General features: G+C 38.2%; 1 protein-coding gene across 5 annotated transcripts in view; it reads right to left on the bottom strand.

Moving 5' to 3' along the window:
* The window catches only part of OCA2 (OCA2 melanosomal transmembrane protein), a 183,982-nt gene that overhangs the window by 130,578 nt on the left and 30,670 nt on the right, over positions 1 to 22,734 (bottom strand). For 4 of the 5 annotated variants that reach the window (XM_050979330.1, XM_050979327.1, XM_009085383.4 and 1 more), the window contains 4 exons: positions 7,014 to 7,112; positions 6,218 to 6,406; positions 2,711 to 2,768; positions 1,767 to 1,839 (listed from right to left, as the gene is read on the bottom strand). In XM_050979330.1, the coding sequence (XP_050835287.1) occupies positions 1,767 to 1,839; positions 2,711 to 2,768; positions 6,218 to 6,406; positions 7,014 to 7,112 (419 nt within the window). The remainder of the gene's footprint in view (positions 1 to 1,766; positions 1,840 to 2,710; positions 2,769 to 6,217; positions 6,407 to 7,013; positions 7,113 to 22,734) is intronic. The other variant, XM_050979348.1, reaches the window with a different exon arrangement.

Here is a 22,734-nt window from a genome sequence, read left to right as displayed (position 1 = left end):
GTTTTTGAAGCAGAAGCAAGAGGTAAAGTGTGCTCATTTGCATATTTTGGCATCATATGAGCTAAGAAACTTATTTTCCACCCAAAGTCTCATATGATAACCTCCAAGGGCTTTGTGACAAGAACTCCTGCAGCACACCTGCAAACCTACCATTAAAATCTTGTAGTCATTCAGAAAGTAGTGTCCATTGGGAATACTGCAGTCTGTCAGCCAGCATAAATTGCATCTTCAGCCCTGCTGTCTGAATGGTTAACATTACCTAGGCCTAGCCAAGAAGTGGAATACTTTCTTCACTATGCGATAAAGTGGAAGCCAACCACATGAACTTACTCCTGGGCAAATGGAGACTGACAGGGACGGTAAGAGGACATTCAGGATAGGTGGTGCCTTTTACAAAACTCTTTTAGAAATGTAATCTTTCTCCTTGACACTTCTGTTTGAATTACTACATCACCTTGAAAAGGAAGCTTGGCTTTGCTGGATTGCTTGCCTTTCACTCTTCCCCAGCTCAGGGACATCAGACAGAATATCTAGTTTTCAAGACATATTACACAAACTAAAAAGCTTTAGCTTTGGGTTTGTCAAGTAAGAAGTGGAAATGCTATATTCTGACTGTCTAACAGCTATTTGTCTCAAAGTGTCCTGACATGATAGGTAAAATGTGAAATACAGAAGCACCTGTTTGTCTAAAATCCCAGTCCCAAATACAGTTCCCTGAAACAATGGGAATATTTGGTGGCAGAGCTAATTTGTACAATGCAACAACTATGGGTCCAACCCAAATCTGAAAAGAGAGGAAATGCTCAATTTATGCTACAACAGTTGACTAAAACTTGAGCTTAAAGACCCGCTTTCAATTCATCCTCGTTTGGCAGATAAGGCTGTGACAGCCGTGGTGCTGTTCAACACCACACTACGCCACCATAGGAGCTTTCAACAGCTTCAAGAAGGACCAAAAACACAGATGTGAACAGGATATTGATGGCAGTTTACAGCTGAAGCTGTCATTTGTCCTACTAAAAGTCCATTTGCTTTTTGGAGGGAAGCAATCTCAACTTTTAATTATAAACAGCCCTAAAGCACTAACATTTTCTTCCTCATTTACCCTACTAATTAGTGCATTATATAGTGTCATTATTGGTGACAGTGAGAATGTTAATAATTAAATCTATTTAAAATGGACTCTCCATGCCTGAAGCTATGGAACTGACCAGTTATATAGAAGAACATCTCAAAAATGAAAACCTACTGCACCTTTTCAAAACAAGGGACCTTGCAGGAGCTTGTGAAATCTATCAATAGGTGCATCTTCTTTTAATACTAGTGAAATAAGAGTCAAGCAGATTTCAGACCAGACTGATTTAACAAGAAATATAAGCAGATTTCAGACCAGACTTATTTAACTAGAAATATAGGGGGAAGAATAAATGCAACTAATTTTCAGAAGTTTTTGTTTGTTTACTAGCTGAATGTTCAACCCTCAAAGACTTTTCACATTCATATCTGTATTGACCTATGATGAATAATTTTTATTTGGGGTTGTTCTATTGCTTGTTCTTCTAAACAGTTGCTTGGCCCCAGACAGGTGCCATTCAGAACAACTTGGAGAGGGGGTACTTGGGGCCCATGTCAAGGACAAGTCCAAATGCAGCCAAGGCTCTGAGAACACCCAGTCCTCTCAGGGTACAAGACAGAAAATACACACCCTTTCACCTATTTTATCCATGAAACATCAAATCCCTTTTTTTCCAATGAAAGAAGGATACAGAAGCTTTCCAGAGGTGATACAGCCAACATCTGCCAGGGCATGCCTTGATCTGGATAAATGCCAAATAAAATCTAGGGCAATGATAAAAAATAAACATTCATTAGTAACACAAAAACTGCCAAAGACCTGCTATCTTATCTCAAATACTTTAAAAATACTCTTTCAACTTGCACATGCAGTTGTGAGATTGCTTCAGTATTTTTAAGTATAATACCACCACAGTTGAAAAGCATCTCTGGGATACTTAACAAGTGTAAGTAATATTCCTTCAGTTAATTTACAGCCTAAGTCACATATTTTATGCACTTTTTTGAAATGTCTCTTAGGTCAATCTTCAGGATCCTTCTGGAAAGCAGTACGCACACCTTAGGAAATGCAGAGTGTCTTCTGTTTTCTTCCTGGCACAGAAGCAATGCTACCCCAAAAGGAATTCCTCACAGCCACTAAAAAAATAAACTCCAACTTTTTAAAATTTTTCTCTAGACTTTCACTTGAAGATTTTGCTGAGTTTGAAGATTTTGCTAAGAGAGGGCAGCACTTTGGCCACCTGAAGGAAATGCCAAACTCCCCATCACCTTCTGCCTTTGACACTGTGAAGCACTGCCATTGCTGCAGCATCCTCCCCAGCACAGCTTTCCCTATGAGCATTCTTCAGGTGTCAGGATCAAAAGACCCATCCTAAATTCAGCAAGCATCCTTAACGGACCTACAAATTTGGGCTTAAGCTGCTTCTTCCTCCAAATCAACTGCTTACCCATCCACACTGTCCTGAGAGGTGACTAGTGCACCAAATAGGACTATGACTAGGCATGAAGCCCTGTACAGAATTGTCAGTTATTGCCTCAAGATATTTTCTGTGTGCTAAGAGAAAATATCATAACTGATTTTGAACTAATTCTAAAGAAATGGGGGCCAGGGGAGGACTACAAATTCAATACTTACAGAGCAGACAACTACAAAGACAAAGAGGCCTGAAATTTTCAAGAAGTTTAGACAGCATCTGAAACACAAGGAAACACATATTTACTATCTGGCTAGTTTAAGAACAATCTTTTCTATTCTCTTAACAGCTCTGACATTTCAGAAACGTCATGGTAAGCATTTATGGGGGATAGTACATCACATCTGAGTTCAGACAACACAAAGCAAGGTCAGCAAGGGCTTGGGAAGCCTTGGTGACCATCAGGGCTCCTGCACCATCTCTGCTGCCAGATGGATCTCAGTGCACAGGAAGGAGGATTTGTCCCTTGGAAAATCTAAGGGAAAGCTGCAGAACGATTCTGGAACCACTTGTCCACTACTGCTGCTGGCCCCTGGCAGACCCTAATCCCCCTCAGGGGATTCTTGTCTCTCCCAGAGAGGCAAAGGAGCATTGCTGTCACAGGGAGGTGGCATGGCTGTGCTGAAAACACTGGTTGTTGCACAGACTGATGGTGTCATGAGCAACTGTCTCAAAAATGGACTTACAATACACACCCTGAAAAGTATTAGAAAATGCAGTTTGAAGACCAGAACAAGCTGTAAGAATCTTCTGGGTTTAACAGTATCTTTTAAAACCTAATATACTTCATGAGCATAAATCTACTAACAAAACTGATTTTTTTTTTCCCATGGCATGCCTGTGCCCATTGAAGGAATGCCCTTCAATGGGCACAGGCATGCCATGGGAAAAAAAAAATCCAGAAATGAGATGCCACAAAATATTCCAAATTGTCCAAACTTACTACTGAGTGGGTTAGGCAAGAGTAACTCTAAATTAAAATGTGGATGTTGAAAATGCATGGTCTTGAGAAAGAAATCTTAAGATTTAACATTTTAAATTACCATTTTTTAATCCTATTCAAAAGACAACTCAACTAAAAATTTTCTGACTGTCCATCATTATGTTATATTGATGCCTTAATTTACAGAAGCCTTTATGTAGGTTTGACCTCGTTACATATTTTCATTTTGAAAGCATCAATATTCTCATTCTGGTTTTTTTTTTCAAAAGTAAACATTCAAACCTTGTTTTTTGACAGAATGACAAATGCAGGGCTTGATTTAAACCTGATGACAAGCAAGAAGGAAAACATTTCAAGTTACCAGGATAATTAGTTGAAAAACAAAGAGTGCAATAAAAAGCTGCATTGACAGATGCTACAGGACAAAATATTAACCCAGAATAGTCTGAAAAATGTTAGAAATAATTTTTAATCAGTGGAAATAACTCCCTAAATCAATTCATTGACAAAAAAGCAACAGAAATTACTGGAGACCCATTTTTCAAAAACATTGTTTTCCAAAGTTTCCCCCCTCTCTAGAATTTTTCAAACAGCAGCTAATAAAAACCAGCCAGTAATAAAAATGTGTTGTCACAAACTGGTACAAAGGGGCTTAAGTCCCCTATTTAATACAGGTGGTAACAACTTTACCCAAACTTTGCACAGCATGAAAATCTAGAGAAAGAAGAGGAGAAGGAAGCCAGTTAGGTGGTTTCTTCTAGAAATTTCAAGTAGTCTGCTCTGCTGAAAAGCAAGATGGCAGAGTGAGGAAGAAAGTAATACAGGCACGAAAAGAAAGGAATGATGACACAAGTCATTATCAGCACTTCATCACTGATAGCGTCTTTTGGTATTAACATGGTTTATGGAAAATCCTTAGTGACAGTTTAGTCATAAATCCTCTATCCTGCTGGTCCATTCTATCCATCTTTACATTACAGTTTCCTTCTGGAATTTTGAGAATTTATTAGGTTATGAATTAATAAATTGTAATGCAGACTGGTTTTATTTTAATGTACTTTACATTTTTTGTTTGTACTCTGGACTTACCATTTATAATAATAAAAAGTTATTATTAAAAACCCTTGATTTTAAGACACAAGTGAAATAAAATGTTAATTAAGCATTTATAAATTAATAACCACTTGTTTGTAAATAACAGAAAGGAGCTGGCAAGGTGTAATAAATACAAGGTTTTGGAAATGGTTTTTATAAATATAGAATTTAGAAGGGTCTTTTCCTCCCATCTGCTTGTTTTCATGACATTTTGTATTAGGGAAGCAGCATTTTTAACAGCTTACATTTGAGACATGATCAGCTTTGGACTCACCCGTGGTTTGCAATCTGTCTCTTCATACAGTGCTAATCTGGCACAGTGATGCAAGTACAAGCCCTGTGCCAAATCCTATGCTGATATATGCCTCGAGTACAATTCTTTCTGACTTCAGTTGGAAATGCATGGAGTATAAATCTATGAAGAATTTCACCCTCTCTTCTAAGCCAAACGATTCTTGATCTGATCTGCATATGGTGTTGGGCAGTTTAGCATCATTTGTTATCTCAGCAGCGCTGTGCTGATTTATAACAGCCAAGGAGCTGATCCCATATGTACAGCTTGCACTACAGCAGTGAAAATATTTCAAGGGAACTTCTGCCAGAAAAACTTGCTCCTCCCCAGTTTATAAACCTAAGCTGTACTGAAAACAATGGATTTCACACTCCCAATTGATACCTTAGTTCCATCAAATACCAGGGAAATCTACCACAAATGTGAAGAAAAACATCTGCCAAACTTCTTTGCATGTGCTAATATTGCACTAATTGCAGTCATTGGAATTCTCCCGCTCCATTTGTTCAGCAGCAGAGTGGGAGAGCACAAAACCACATGCACAATGAGAAGAAAACAATTGTGAAGTGATGAGCTAAAACAACATACAGATAAGGAAAAGCTGCTGGAAAGGTGCTGCAGATCAACAAGGAGATGTGGACCTGCAGTGCTGGGCTCCATGAAAACCCTGCAGAGCTATCTACAGACACCAAAGCAAACTAGAAAAAGCATTGAAACTCTAGAAAGGGCAGAGGGAATTAGTATCCAAGATTAAAGGTTTTGCTAGTTTAACCCCCAGCAAAAATATCCCAAGAAAATTCGAAGTTATGCTCTTATCATATTGCTATCTTTTAATATATTAACAGATTCATTTTCCTCCATGCCCTAAATGATTTAAAAGACTACTTTGGGGTAAAGAGTGAAATATATTAATGTTGTCCAAGATGGAAAAATGCTCAGTTATATTTTGCTTTGTGTATATGTGAAAAACTACTGTAATGACTACAGAAGAACTTTAACATACATATTTGAATTCAAGCGAAGCTACAAAACACTGAAGAAAAAAATGCTGTGGAATCAACCACAGGGCTTTTAAAAATTATTTGAAAGAAATGCTAAAAGCAATATAGAAGGTATTTAATTACAAATTTAGAAAGGTCCTATGATTGACTCTTCTTAGAAGAAGGGGCTGTAAATCATTACAGAGAGTCTGTAATCAGTTTTGAACTATCAATGGCAAGATACAGTCTAAATATAGAGTCCTATTTTATTAATTTACATTAAATAATTTTCTAGACATCTATGAATAAAAACAAATACATGCAGAAATTAAAAAAATAATAATGTTTGAATTCAGACCTCATCTTTGATAAATTGAACTTGACATGAAGGTTGTCCAAGATTTCATATTTCTCAGAAGAAGCAGATCTGGGAAAACTTGTCATTTCACTTTCCAGTTGAAACCTTTGCTCAAATTCTGCAGAGCTGTTGTCCCATGAATCATCATCTGTGGTAAAATCTGGATTATGAAGAGCCATACACTGCAACCTGTCACACATTTTCAGTAAACATAATAAAACAAAACAGTGTTTTATTTCAACAGGTAGTAGATGCAACTGACTTTGCAGAACCTTATGTTCACTCTGAGATTTTTATGGAAAATTTCATAGAAAGAGATTTATTCAGTACAGACCCAGGTCCCCTTGATGACACAGCTGAGTAGACTGGGGAGCAAGAGCAAAAGACCCTGTGACATTTAGGTGCATCTGAGAGTACCAGTTCTCTGACACACCAGGCAGATATATTTCAGGATTTGGTGTGCAAGCTCCATCATGAGGACTTTCCCTATAGTTCTGCTGTGTCTTTCAGTGCACTTTATGTAACAGCACATGGAAGAAATAAGAGCACAGAACCTGCAGCTGTCTATGCTTAGGGCTCTCTAATCAACCTGACCTCACACCTTACATCCTTCCCTTCCCTTTTTTCAGCCCCTTCTCTGCTACCAAGGTCCTCTAGAGTAATTTTCTGCTTTCAGCCCCTGCTATTCACTTTATTTCCCAGAAGGTTTGGTGTTAGGATATAAGAAAGAACCACATACAACTAAATAAAAGAGAACTTAGGAAAAAATATTTAGAGAAAAATGAAAGTAACTCACCCATTTTCCTCTGAGGAAACCTTCAGCAGTGGTGTCTTCTCTGTAAAAACATTGGGTTTTGACCTCGAGCTGAATAATTTTGAAAAATTGAAGTGATATCTTTGGAGGGAGGAAAAAAAAAAGAATAGTAAGTCTGAGGCAAAATGATTCACTAAAGATCTACAAAATATTTTGCTACAAGTCCATCTAATTAGTTAAATACTCTTTAAGAATGGTGTTGACCTAAATTGGGGTTTTCATTCCTTAAATTTGAGCTAGTCATGGTAGTTACTTTCTACTCACAGGGGACTCATTCATATAAGTTTACACTAGCATACTTCATAAAATATGATATAATAGAAGATCTTATTTACCATAAATGTTATTTGAGATATGGATCACCACCTACAAATCTCTGAATCAAATCTCTACAGCAACATTGGTACTCTTGGTATTAGGGAAGAAAATCTGAATACATGTACTTCATTTCTGCAGCACAATCCCTTCCAAATGGTTTCTGTCGAGTCTTGGTGCTGGTATTGCAGATAATTAAACAGTGTAAGCTACTTCTTGCCATATTGCAGCTTAGCATTGTGAAGGAGCTTTTTGCTGAAGTATAAATCCCCAAACTTAAGAAGCAGCTGAAGACAATCAATCACAATCACAGAGGTCTGGCTTTGGGGCAGACTTCTGGTAGAGACTAAGTAATTGAACCATTCTAGAACATGTTCCCATGACCAGGCTCTTTCAGAGAAATTTCCTATCAAAATCAACATTATTCAAGTACACTCAGATTTATTCCGTTCAAAATTGTAGCCTCCCACCACCAGAAAGTCTCGAAGAAATATGCTGGCCATACAGTCAAAATGCAGATCTCAATACACCCAGAGGAAACCCACTTGGAGGAAACCCAAAATTTCTCCACTATTGCTTGACTGTGAGGAGAAAGAAATGATAAAATCATAAACTTCTAAATAAATACATGACAGTGTCTGGTTATTCAGTCTTCTAAATATAAGGACAGCTCAAACATATTTGACTTTATAACATGATGGAAGACAGTGAAGTTTCTTGCAATTTATAGAGCTGTGTCTCAACTTTGACTTTGTAAAATTAAAACCTCCAGGTACTGCTTTGGCTAGTTTGTTCAGTAGTGTTTTCAGTCAGAAGATGTGCTAGGTGCAGAGCAATTGGATATGGTTATTTCAGCCTTGAATGGCCACAATGCTCATTCAAACTCTGCTGTAAGTCACATATTTTCAGTCTCAACTGAAGAAATGGAAAGAGTTAGAGAGATTCAATTACTCAGTACCTCATGTCAAATGTTGAGAAGATTATAACTCAGTTGCTACATTGCACTGACACTTCATCTATGAAGAGATGATTGCATAATCTGTAGCTATGAAAGTGCTTCCTTTTCAAAGCAGGAGAATATCATTCACACAGAAGTCTAAGTGGAGAAACTGTTATTTTGAAGCAAGTACTCTTCTAATCTCATCATGGCTTTCAATGTAAAAAGCTACGTAAAGCTTTTACAAAATGGAACCCATAGGGATAGCAGGAACACTATCAGGACTTTCAATGTGTGCTCACCATGCATTGCTGATACACTTCTGGCTAATCCCAACATCCCACTATATTCAAAGTCTGCATTCAAATTGGGCAATTTTTATAACTGTTCTGACGGTAGACCTTGAATGTGTGAGTTCAAAAATTTGACTAATGAAAAGACCATTTACTGTTTCTACTTTTAAACACAACAATGTCACGTGTTCCACAGGAAAAAAAGGTTTCAAATTATACATAATATATGCTGTTCTGATCTTACCTTACCTTGTGCACACTATTAACCTTTCTGCACTTCCTTTTGTTCTTTTCCTCCTGGAATGCGTAAAATCTGAAACTAGTAATGAGACACTTTCTATTTTCTTCTAATTGTTGGGGGTTGACACCAACATTACTTTATGTTACACAGGCATATATATCTCCACTGACAATCCACAGCTCAGCAGCTCTTCACCACTACTGTGAATAACCAGTTTGCAAAAAGTGCTGAAGGGAGAAACAACCACAGGAAGGGCAACAAGAAAAGGAGTATAAAGGTCAGGTGAAAGATGGCTTAAGGGACAGAACCTGAGTTTAAGAATCCAGAATGCTAATTAAACACAACACCTTCACTTAGATATCATTTTCACTTTCTTCTTACATTTTGTTATCCCCGCTTGCTGGTATAGGTCCTGTCACTTTTAAATGGAGCTATGGAGCTGAACAGATGGCCAAGAATGACGAAGACAGAAAAAAAAGGAAAAGGTCTTCAGATAAAGTAAAAACAATTAGTACATGACAACAACAATTTGCAGAGAATAAAAACACATGGACAAGAATAAGCAGCAGGAAACAGCCAGTCTTGACAAAACAAAAATAATTAGAGAAAAAGCAGAAGAGCCTCAACTCCCCCATGATGTGATTACTCTAATTAGAGAATGAGAGTCATATAAACAATAAAGCTAATTAGGGCATAAAGGAATCTTGAAGGCTGAAAGCTCTAGAAAGAAAAGTTGTGAAAACATCATTTAAAAAATTGCATGGACTATAAAAATGAAAGTCATCCTTGAATAGAGAGCCTAGCACAGACCCCTCTGTGCTCCTCATACTTCTGCAGAGATGCTGGAGGTGCAATTTAATCATCCACTTATTCCAAAGATAAAAGATCATCTGCAACAAAAACATAGGAAGGCCCAAAGACCCCCTGCTGATAGAGGAAGTCTGCAGTACTCAAAAACCATATTAGCATAATTCCTAGCAGAATTCTTAGTGCTCCTCAACCCTGCAAGTAGCTGGTAATTGGGAAGCTGTGTAAATAGGAAACAAATCAGAATGTAACACATTTCAAGACCTGGGTTCAGGTCATACTTTCAATGTTTCTTCTCGAACAAATAGCTAGAAACTTTGGTTATATCCATATGTTAGAATGGAGTACAATCCACTTCTACTGAGCAATTCAGCTCAGAGGAAGAGACTAATCACCAGGTCAACTCATTAACCAATTATGGGTAGGCCTGTTCACAGGATGAAATGGCCACTCCAGATTTGCAGGCAAGGATCTGATAAACTGGACACCACTTGTGTTCACAGTTCTTCTCTCACAGCTCAGACTCAAAAATCATTAGCATTTTCTACATCAAATAAGAGAACCATAGAATATTTGAGTTGGTCAAACTGGTTTTCTGGAGAGGTACAGTGAGAGCAGGAGATGAAAGGAAGAGATGTGGGAGATTCCAGTTGCTCCCAGTGATGGGTTGATGACTTCTGAGACTTCAGTCAGAGTTGCTGGCTGACGAGGTCTGCCATTACCTGCAGGTGATACCTTCCTGCTGTCAAGCCCTAGACCTGCACTCTGACCACATTTTTAGGCATTTCCTATGGTATTTACACCTGAAATTTTAAACAAAAGAAAAAGGAAGACTTTGTGGTGGGTCCTGATGTACAGCCATAAGCAACATTTCAATCCCAAATGCACTACAGCAAAGGACACCAAAGGAAATAAACACCCTACAAGAGCCTGACAAAGTAAAAGATCATGCTCATCCTAGTTAGGTTGCAAACACAAAATAATCACTAGATCTGACTTGAACCTATTACTTAGCCCTGTATTGAAAATATTAATCATGGTACACAATGTATTGTTTTCATTCCTTACAATAAAAAGGTACATTTTAAATATCAGCTAATATGGTCCTTCATTCCCTATGTCATGCCATGCACACAGCTATCAGTTGGGCAGCTATTTCTATGAAAACAGAAAGCAATAATTCTCACTTCCATGGGAAAGATTTGGTCGGAATTGAAGAGGTGAATATGGAAGCATATATATTATGTAAGAACATCAACAGTTTTTACCACAACTTATTAAAAATTTCATTTTACAAAAAAATTAAAAGTGAAATCTCTTCAGGGTAAAAAAGAGCTAGGACGCTTACCTGAATTAGTAATCTGACTCAAAACTAGTAACTAAAACCATTATAGCATGACCTTATCACTCTCTACAACTTCCTGAAAGTTGATTGTTGACAGGTGGGGGTTGGTCTCTTTCACCAGGCAGCAGCTGACAGAACCAGAGGACACAGTCTCAAGCTGCATCAAGGCTGACGCATTCCAATATAGGTTGGATATTAGGAAGAAGTGTGTTACAGAAAGGGTGATAAAGTCCTGCAATAGTCTGCCTGAGGAGGAGGTGGAGTCACCATCCCTGGATGTATTTCAAAAAAAGTGGATATTGCACTCGATGCCATGGTTTAGTTGAGGTGTTAGGGCATGGGTTGGACTCAATGATCTTTAAGGTCTCTTCCAACCTTATGATTCTGTGAATTCTGTGAATGAGGTTACCTCTTAAACAAAAGTTTAAGAATACTACTGAGCCAAGAGTTTATAACAAATACAACAACTAAGCAAAGTTTCCTAGAAGTCCAGAGTAAAAATATGAGAGGTAATTAATCATGAAGGAGACTAGTCACAACAGCATGAGTTTAATTTATCATTGTTACATTCTTTTAGAATAAAGTCTAATTTCAGAAGCTTCATCTTCCCTAAATAGAAAACTTTTATACAAATCATATGTACTGAACTGATTACTCTTACCATAACTGTAAAAACAAAACAAAACCAAAATAAAACAAAAACCACAAAGAAAGAAATCCCCAGAGGAGCTTTTGATTTCACTTAAAATACATTCTTCTGCCAAGTTGTTATTTGTGAGTTTCTGATAAAGTCCACTTTTTGGGGAGCAGTTATGTGGTACAAACTGTGCTGACCAACATCAGAGCATTCAGCTCTTAAACCTTAACCTTTAACTGTGCACTAAGCAGCTGTATGCATACGTCTGACAACTTTGTCATATACATGTGCCCACACAAAGACACAACCCTCTGTGACAATTTCTCCTCAGTGCCAGCACACCATGGGGAAATTGTTATGACTACCCATCACAAATCAAGTGTGGCACCATCACAAATCAAGTGTGGCAGCTGATACACTCAGAGTCAAGAGAAGGATCAAAGACTCCAGAGCTCATATCTCAAAACAGTTTCCAGATATTTCTTTATGTAGCTTCACCAAATCATCAAATAACCTCCAGACCCTTCAAACCCATGCCTCACTAAGATGTCAGAAAAATGAGCAATGAAAGCATTATTTAATACAGACTCATTTTCTTTTTTACTTTTCTAATTTTCTATTAGACAGGACTGTACAGGATCCTGCAGAGGGATCTCCAGAGAGGGATCCTGAAGGGCTGGCACTGCCTGACAGCATGACACTGTGAGAGGTACAGCCAGCTGGCAGGTCTCCTTTTGAAAGACATTGAGGTGTGTCCAAACAGTAAATAAGGTGGTGAAGAGTCTGGAGAAGCTGAGAGAACTTGGGTTGTTTAGTTTAGAGAAAAGGAGAAGGAAGGGTCAGGGAAGACCTTATCTCTCCCTGCCTGAAGGGAGGTCATAATGAGGTGGGCATTGGTCTCTTCTCCCAGAAAACAAGTGATAGGACATGAGGGAATGGCCTCAAGTTGTTTCAGGGACAGTTCAGACTGGCTGTTTGGAAATATTTTTTCACAGAAAGAGTTGTCAAGCATTGGAACTGACTGCTCAGAGAAGTGCTGAGTTAGCAGGTATCTCAGGTATTTAAAAGGCATGTAGATGTGGCACTTAGGGCCAGGGTTTAGTGTTATATTTGGTAGTGCTGGCAAAGCTGTAGGACTTGATAATCCTAAAGGTCTTTTTTCACCCTAAATTATTCTATTATTCCAAATTGAGAAACGTATGACATGCCAAGACCCCAGGCAATTAAAGAACATGCTTAAGAAATGTGTAGGGAAATGTGTGCTGAGCTTAACCTAGATGGAAATGGTTCCTTAGATAGGGCACACACAATGTGGGTGCTTCATTCATTTCTGCTGGATTTGGAAAGTGAACCTGTTCTGCAAAGACAATTTTAAATTCAAAAATAGCCTGGAAAATAGAGTGCTTCATGTGATTCCTGTTTTAAAATCAAATCAGGCTTTGTAGGGTTATTGTGCTTCTCTGAAAAAAAAAAAAAAATGGGTACTTCCACAATTTGGTAATTTGTTTACCTCAAGAGTCTTTGCCTGCCTCTGTCGGGGAAAGTCTCCATCAATAAGACATTGGGGGATAGTAAACAGACCAGGACCTCACTCTAGTGGGTTAAGATAAAAGAAAGGACTTAACCTCTAAGCTGCCATGAAACATTTCTGACTCTACCTCAGAGGAGCTGTTCTCCACACTTTTTCTGCTTCCATGTGAGGGTATCATGAGGTCCATCTACCCTGTGGGAGGGAACCAGGAGCAGGGACTGGCCATGGGTCAGGGCCATGATCTTCCCAAGCAGAGCCTGTCCCATAGCACCCAACAAGGGAGCAGGGACAGGGTGGGAATGGGGACACAGTTCTACCCTGATTTCAAGAGAATCCAGCAGGACCACAGTGATACAGGTCCAAAACCCCACCATTTGAAGGAGTGAGAAGTTGCACTGAAGAGTTGATATGCTGTTTCCTCCTCTAAATTTTCTGCTTCAGCAAAGGAAATTGGAAAGCTACAGGAGACCACATGGAAAACTGCAGACAGTCTGAAGGAGAAAATAAATTTCAGGAGCAGAGGCTGCCAAAAGAGTTTAGCTGTTAGCAGCTGCCAGCAAGCTGTTAATTTGAAAGAGCCATCAGGAGCCAGTATGGGTAGTGGTCCAAATTCCAAACCCCTAGTTTCCCTATGGATTACACTGATAATCTGTTAAGAGGTATTATCTGCAAATGCTGCAGGGTATACTTAAAAATGAGTCTGCAGTAGGGAAGCAATTTATCAAGAACAGTTAAAGCATGACTGCATTTGTGACACTTTAGTATATTCTGCAGGTTTGGCTTTTAAATGCCAGCATTTTTCCTTGACATTCACAAGGACTGGCTTTCAGTTTAACCAGCTCTGCTGCTAACTGAGCTCATGACAAATAAAGGGGGATCACACCTCTTTTCTAGTCCATAAGGGAATTTGAAAAATCTCAAATATTGAAAAAGTTAATTCTTAATTCTTTAACTTATCTGATCAGACTCTCTTATAGATGCAATATGGGGTGCTTGAATGATAGAAATATGAACAGAAGAGTAGGTCTGAGATACAACTAGGTGATGTAAGCATGTCTAGAGAAGGCTGCAATTCACCAAGCATTGAAGTGATGGAATGTTGTCATCTCAAAGGTTTGAGGGAACATAGGTTAAAACATGAAGATTTAGTTCGAGAGCAGCTGAATTTCAGAATTATGCAAGAAAAGGAAGCACTATTAAAACAAGATTACTGGCCATTTCCAAGATGAAGAAACACCTTCATACACAACAGTGAGGGAGACTTATTTTGATAAAATTTTCCTTAATCCAAGCATTGTACTGACAAGCTGTGACATTCATTGATTCTTCTGGCTTTTCATATATCCTTATGCCAATCACCCCAATTCTGGAGACTGAAAAGAGTAATTAGCTAGCTGTACTTAGATACCAAGAACTAAAAATCTATTTTTTTCCTTTTTTAAGCATTTCTTTGAAAATTTTTGTTCCATTTATTTAATTCTAAGAATTTGGATACAGGATTATTCATAACTGTAACTTTTAGATAAAAAAAGACTTTGTCACTAAAAAAAAGTGTCTCCATTCCTTAGAGTTAAAAAAAAAAAAGGCCAGATATCTACCAAAAAAAGCATTCACTAACAGCATGAGAAAATATGGCTGATTTCTATGCCTGGAGAGGTGTTACAGAGGCAGGCCACCAAACAGCTTTAAAAAGCTAAGAAAAATCGAGTTGTCATCAAATTAAGCTTTATTTCAAAAAAACCTACATGACTGAACCAAAGTACTGTAAGCTTGCTGGGAGTAGTATTTTGTCCTTTGGTTGCAATAAAACAAAACACAGTAAGTTCAAGCATACTCATATCTGTTAAGTATTACAAAATACCTAGGACAGTTTATGTATGATCTTGGTTGACTGGACCCAGCAAAAATGCTAAAATTTGCTTCAAAGTTAGAGCATGAAATGAAACAGACAAAGAAGAAACAACAGTACAATTTGCAGATAAATACTTTCTTGTGGGAGATATAGCTGTCATGTTTTGAAATAACACTATTAAGTTGATTAAATAATGGCATTTTCTTCACTTGGAAGTCCTTCCAATATATTCACTTTTTAAATTCTTTTAATTACAATGGGGGTATTAGGAATTTATTTTCAGGTTCTGGCTGAGCATAAGCACTGAGGTTATTAATACAAGCTCTGCCATCTGAAAGTTTGGTTTAGGATCATTACAGTCATTGTCAAGAGAGAGATCTCCTCAAATAATTTTCAAACTCCACATCTCCCATGTTGTCTATACAAGGAACCTGGGGAATTAACTCTGACATAACAATAAGACTTTTCACTGAACGATATACAAGCCTTATACAAGTAATGTCTATGTTACAGTGCAATAAAAAGTACTTTTATATGTACATTTTATTTGCACTTAGTTATAATCTATTTTTAATGCAGAAGAGTTTTCATAAAAAAAGGTATTCAGTGTTGATTAAATATACAAAAAAAATCTATCATCAAGTCCTTCCAAACACAACTTTCTTACAACTTCCTAACAAGTAACTTCCAAAACGGAGTAATTCCACAGAACTGGTCATTTGCATTCCACCTTGAGTTATATCAGAGCCAAAAACTTTTAAAACATTGAAAATCCAAGAGGAACAAGTTAAAAAACCCAAACAGAATAAAAAGGCAGCTCATAACAATAAAATATTTTCTCTTATATTTGGATAATATTCAGTGAAATAATTCAAGAGTAAATGCAGTTTTTTTCTCAAAAAGATGGTGCTCTTCCCTGCAATACTCCTTCACTTAGATCACTGTTACAGATTAATATACACCTCTTACAAGCCACAGGAAATTCATTCCATAGCCTCAGGTTCTGGTTTGTTACCAGACATCTTTTTTGGCTTCAAAGGCCTTAGAGATCTAGACCCTCAATGATACAATGTCAGAGAAGGAGATTCTAATCTGTATTAACAAACAGCTTTGAAACTCATATTTTTGACTTGTTGCTGACCAAGGAGAGACAAATTTAAGACACAAGATCAGAGTCCATAAAAACATTCAAATGAAATTCTCAAAGTAAAAAGAAGGAGGAAAGAAAAACAATCACCAAACAAATCAACCCAAACACCAAGGATTATAAATAACACATTCCAAAGAAATTCTGGGAATTTGATTTTCTCATGCAGGGTATCATGCAAATTATATTTGGCAAGTTCCCCCTAAAGTGGGCTAAAAAAAAAAAAAAAAAAGGGTTTCAGCTTCCCTTCCTCCTGATATAAACTCTAATCCTTCTCCAGGTAAGAATATACTGCTGTGCACTGAAAAATCAAAAACCAGAATCACATCTCTCAGGATTCAGAAAGAAATTCCTTTTCCTACACAGCAGATGGCTTTGCTCCAACAGTATAGTTTAACTGTACATCATATTTCTTAATTCGCTTTTTCCCTCCCTGTCAAAGAGATGCCAGGATGCCAGACTCTTTCCTCCCAGGCACCCCATTCTTTTCAACCCTATAAAGAATGGAATAAATTTGGTTACTCCATAGTTTCACACAGGTGACTTCCTTCCATGTTGTTCCTCAAACAGCATGTTTTTCATGAGATATGTCATAATATTTGTTATGTATGTTTTAAAAATTAGCACCATCCCAAAGCTAAATAAATCCTGAAAACTGATCATCAAAAAAATCAATAGAACAATAACTCTCCACATAGACATGAAAATCTCTGGCCACACAGAAATGAACTTGCATAAATAAAACTTCATTCTGTGCTACTAAAAGAAAATACAAAAAGGGAAAGTGTCAGTGTGCCTGACTTAAAAAGAAAATTGTTCATCAAGGGATTATGTGCGGAAAATGGGAAAGCCCATGCTGATATGGCTGCCCCATGTTAGCAGCTTCTGTACCAGCAGCAGAACACAGCTAATACAGACAGTTAAAGACAGAAGAAATTTTACAGGTGTTTTGATTCCTCAAGCTGATACAGTGCCTGAATAATCTATTCCTTTTTCAATCAAAAACACTTGTTAGCATTCTTAAAAGAGTGAACTGAAACTACAATTTAAACATTAAATAAGCAGTTCTTGTCATTTGCCATGTGTTGAACCAGACAGTTACACAGTTATTTGGTTATCCACTCAAACAGATCAAACAGGCTTCCTTCTCTTCAACCAACAGTGCCTCCAAATAAGAAAAGCTTGAAACATAAGAAAAGGTGCTGACAAACACAATTGTTGCATATATTTTTTCAATAAAACAACTCCAGAAATCGTTGTCAACAGTCGTTGCATCAACAACTCTCTTTTTAATACTATCTGCACAGGCACTTCGCAGAAAGAAAATATCCATAGAGTAGGACATAGCAGGAAAATTGAAGGATATTCTGACAAAATGGAAATGCAAAGGAGCCAAGTAAGTAGATACTCTTGGCAGGAGAGCAAAACATAAGGTAAAAAACAAAACAATGAACAGAAAAAAAACAAACAAAAAAAAGACACTATAATGAGACACTGTTATTAAAAGTTAATGTGGAAGTAGGCCTTCTGCACCTCAATAAAGAACACAGAATAATGGTTGTTCCTTTATACAAAAATAACAGTTTAGAGAGCAAATAATGATTGGTTTGAGGAGGTAGAATTGCTCCTATCACATCTAGGAACATTAAAAACAAAAGAGTATTTGAAACTGCTTTTACTTATTTATTTTCTTGGCAGCAGAGAGAATGAATTGCATAAGACCACAAGAGTGGGAGGAAAAGTCACTGCAAAATATTTACTCTACACTACTCAGGATTAGACTTCTTACAGTAAATTCCTCAAAAGCATAGTGTTTCCTCCTCAAATATCAAGTGCAAAGCCCCGCCAGACACATGAGTTCAATGTAGTTGCCAGGGTGGCCATCTGAGGGAGAGGCTTTCATACTTCACCTCAGAAATCTCCATTTCAGGCAAGGGAGAGCTTACAGAAATTCTGCTCAAGGGTAGCAGGGAGTGAATGGCAGATGGACTGAGTTTATTGTCCTTACTGACTAGCACAGAAAAGACAGTAGCTCTGAAAGTGTGAGAGAAGCCTTCAGCCTTTCACAGCTGCTTCTGAATGATGCTAATTCACACTGTACTGATTCAACTGCTTCTGCTCCACTTTTTAAACCTGACTGTCTGTAACTGCTAATCTGTTTTACATTTCACCCTGTCCAAAAGAAATAACATAAAAACATGCAAAGAAAAGAAAATAAAAAGGAAAAAACAAGCACAAGGGCATTACTTTTGAACCTACCCAGTTCTGACAGCCCTGGCTCCAGCTCACAGTGCTGTCCTTGATGTAGCTCCAACCTGCTGTGGGCAGAGCTCTGTGTGGTCTCTGACTGCTGCTGGTCCATTAGTACAATTATTGCAGGTTGTCCCTGCAGTCCCATTAGCCCCTATCAAGCAGAGAGTTGCTTGCTTTGTCACTGTCTCTAAGCATTTTGGTGACTCATTTATCAGCTTTTGCTCTATTTCAGATAGTAAATCACTTGAGCTCCTTATGTACAGCAGGTTTTTGAAAAAGCCATATGATTTGCCAGACTACAGACTGTGACCTTGTTTTTTTTTTTTTACTTCACTGGCTAATTTCTCCCATCTACATTAATCTATTTTTCCATCAACTACATTCAATTTAAAATTAACCTCAGTTCTTTATTATATGACCATGGCTATCTGGGAAATTTTTGCTGCAGCTGAGGAATGATTTCCAGTGCTTTTAACACAAAAGGACAAAACACTGTGATGCAAATTAATTCTAAAGAGAGAGACATTTACAATTTGGGGCAGACTAAAAGATCCCCATCACCATCTAAAACATCTGCTCTAAAACATCTGCTCCTGACAGCAAGCTCTGAAAGGCAAAAAAGAAAAGAAATACTTCTTTTTGTACTCCCTTGTGGGGTGAGATTGTTTTTTTTAATGAGGAATCATAGCCTTCCATGTCTTTATCTTGTTAACATGTCTTGCTTTTGTTTGAAAGACCAAGCTGTAAGTAACTATGAGTGCAAGACACTCAGTGTTAGCAATGAATGCTGCTAACTTGGCTGTCTGGCTTCAGGGTTTGGGACTGACAAGCTCATATTCTTGTTACCTGCAGTTTTGGGTGGAGTTGAGATTTTTTTCACATCTAGGGACTGATTGTATCAGTGTCTAGCTTATAACCACAGCTATAACTTGCTTTTACCTAATTCAATCCATAGCTCAGTACACTCTGCTCACACTCTGTATTTCATTCTGTATTTCACCTTCACCCAGTGTCCCTTTGTAGCTGCATGGAAGAGTTTCCATTCATCTTTTCCTGGAAGAGTTTCCATTCATCTTTTCCACTACTTCTACTGCCCTTGCATTTTACCGTTATCTGTCCATATAAATTCTTTTCCTTCCACCTCTGTCCCCAAGTCTTCTCTCCTCCTCTGGCAGCTACCCAGCAGTCTGGGCAGAGGATGAGACAATCTTTTTGGCTAAACATTCAGTATGAGCTAAGCTAACCAAGCTCTTACCTCATCACCCTGGCTATTAGCCTAAAGACTGCAAACCATCTCCTCTCCTCTCCTCTCCTCTCCTCTCCTCTCCTCTCCTCTCCTCTCCTCTCCTCTCCTCTCCTCTCCTCTCCTCTCCTCTCCTCTCCTCTCCTCTCCTCTCCTCTCCTCCTCCTCTCCTCTCCTCTCCTCTCCTCTCCTCTCCTCTCCTCTCCTCTCCTCTCCTCTCCTCTCCTCTCCTCTCCTCTCCTCTCCTCTCCTCTCCTCTCCTCTCCTCTCCTCTCCTCCCTCTCCTCTCCTCTCCTCCTCCTCTCCTCTCCTCTCCTCTCCTCTCTCCTCTCCTCTCCTCTCCTCTCCTCTCCTCTCCTCTCCTCTCCTCTCCTCTCCTCTCCTCTCCTCTCCTCTCCTCTCCTCTCCTCTCCTCTCCTCTCCTCTCCTCAGGCCTTTATATTTTCAACAAAATAAGAGTCATGGAAAGAAGAATCAAGAGTATATAAACAAAACAATGCTGATTAACAAGAAATTTTCTTATAAAATAGAATCCCTGAGTAAAAGTTGCTGGTTTAATTGCTGTTTCATTATATATTTAAAAAGTTACACTGAAAGAAAAAAAAATTAATATTGTCTTGGAGTCTGGCAGATGAACTATGGCAGATGTATGTGAATCCACACACTTACCAAGAACTGGGATATGTGTGTTTAATGCTACTCAGAGCAAAGCAGAAGTTGTGTATCTATTTCCTACCAAACAACTACATAAACTCCCACTAGGATTACTTCTTTTTTGATTAGACTATGAAATCAAGACCTTTTTTTCCTCTCCCTCTATGCTCTGCAAAGTTCATAGGCTGCTGCCCCTCCTCAGGCTCATTGAGGTCCACATCTTAAATTTCAATGGCCCACACTGATTGTCAAACATTAGATTTCTCTTCCTTATTTCCTTTCTCAGCTATTTTGGCATAGCTTTCAAGTCATGCTTTGTTCTACCCTTCAGCTGCAGAGCCTGGGCCCAGAGAAAAGTTGCCATGTTATCATGCAGACCATTTACCACCCAAAATCAGTGCTGCAGTGGCTGCCTATGTGCATGTCCACCTGATGCAGCAATATATGTAAAGGCCATGGATTTCCTATGCTTTCTTTTCCTACTTCCTAGTCACTGTCCATGAGAACTCACTTGTTTTTCCTCACATAAAACTTAAGCACACCTACATGGCAGAAAAACTGGGACAAAACTGAAATCTTATTAATTATTATAACTTGTCCAGCTGCTAATGAGAAGGTATGATTTCTGTAAATTGCTCAGTATGTCAGAGCTGCCACCTGCACACACACACATCAGCCAGGAGCAAAGCACACAGACCCATTTTTCAATGAAAAGCTTCATGGAGAGATGTTGAGTGTCTGAGTTATTTGCTTCATCACAGATGGCCAGCTATTCCTCATGTCAGCTATTTATGCCCCAGGCATACCCTCCTGTGACTGGCCCTCCTGTGACTGGCCCTTCGCAACACATTTCTTTTCAAAGTTTGACTTGTTGGCTTTACCCTTCAATGTAAAAAAAAAAATCTCTGACAATAAGTCTTTCCTTGTTTAAACAGGAAAGTTTACTTGAGAGAAGTGTTGTCCAGTCTCATCTTGTATATGACTGGCATCTTTCCACGATGGCCTAAAAGGTCTCACAGAGACAAACCCTGTATTACCATATTATTAACTATAAGGAAAATGGCAGCTGCTTTCAAAATTCAACAGCTTTGTGGCATGTTACAGGCACTCAAATGAAACATTTGGTTCTTGGAGGTTAGTACACTGCAAATTCTTCACTGAATGCTAAGCTCAGTGTTTAGCCTGACAGTTGGGAAAGTGTGAAGCAGTTAATCAGTATCCCCTCATTCTTTCAACAGAGCACTCAGAAACAAAAATTAATAATGGTGGGTTCTTGTTTACAAAATGTTCTGTCAGAGCAAAAAGCATTTGAGTGGTTACATGGGAGCACTGTGATTTTAGTCTGTCAATGGCAGAATAGAAATTGTAGTATATGTCCAATCTGAGATAATGTGAATAATTATATGCAATTAGCACTGAGATGATGAATAATACAAAGCCACAAAAAAATTAAACTACTTTGAACACAGAGAAACTTATAATGAATGAAGACTCTTTCTGCAAGTTTCATTAACAGCAGAAACTATGTCAAAATCAGTTTTTTGTTGAACACACCTCTTTTGCTCAGTTGAAGTCAAACACTCTCTTTAAGTTACATCACACAACCACGTTTCAGTCTTGCTTCTGTTACCATGGCAAGGCACCTTTTTTCCAGGTAATGCAGAACAGCAAATTAGAATAGGGCACCAGAATCCCACAGTAACTTATTTATTTGCCTATTGTGCATAGTATGGCACAATGGCCAAATAAATAAGTTACTGTGGGGTTTCTGACCTATGGGTCTTTGGGTCTTTCTGTTTTACTTCCTACCATTCAACCTAAAGTTTTTCTAGAGCTGCTTATTTTCTCTTTTGAGCTTTTCAGACTTTGAATGGCATTTTGTTATATTTTAGAGTCAACAGCAGGAAGCTCTAATCTAAGCTAAGAGAGTCTCAGCAGTTCCATGCCCCTACACAGCTTGCTCATGTTGCAGCCACATGCCTCCATGTAAGCAATAAATGTTTGAGAGGGTCTATTTAAAACCAAATGAACCAAACTAAATCAATCAACAAAGTCAAACTTTACAACTCCTTCCATAATATTTTTTACTGCAGTGTCATAGCATTTAAAGACCCACATGGGGAATCAAAATACAGAAATATTTACCATGGATAAGAGATGAAAAGGAAGCCAGAAGTGCCATCTTTCAAACAGCAAGCAAGATAACCATCACTTGAGAATGATGAAGGTGACAGTTGGCTATGAAGTCATCTATCTGTCCTGGACTCTTCTCTAATGTTTGTGTGATTGACACTAAAATCAGAATGGTTCCTACACAAACTGGCAATTATGATGTGAAAATTATGCTTTCTTTGTTTGACTGTTAAACAGATGATCCCATTTTGTTCTAGTGGCCAAAGATCAAAATTAACCTTAGGATGCACAAAAAAAGGGGTTTTATTGTTTTCA

The sequence above is a fragment of the Serinus canaria genome, chromosome 1 (assembly GCF_022539315.1).
Source record: "Serinus canaria isolate serCan28SL12 chromosome 1, serCan2020, whole genome shotgun sequence".
In the NCBI taxonomy this organism is placed as follows: Eukaryota; Metazoa; Chordata; class Aves; order Passeriformes; family Fringillidae; genus Serinus; species Serinus canaria.
The sequence above is the reverse complement of the archived record's forward strand: the minus strand, read 5'-3'. Positions and strand labels throughout refer to the sequence as shown.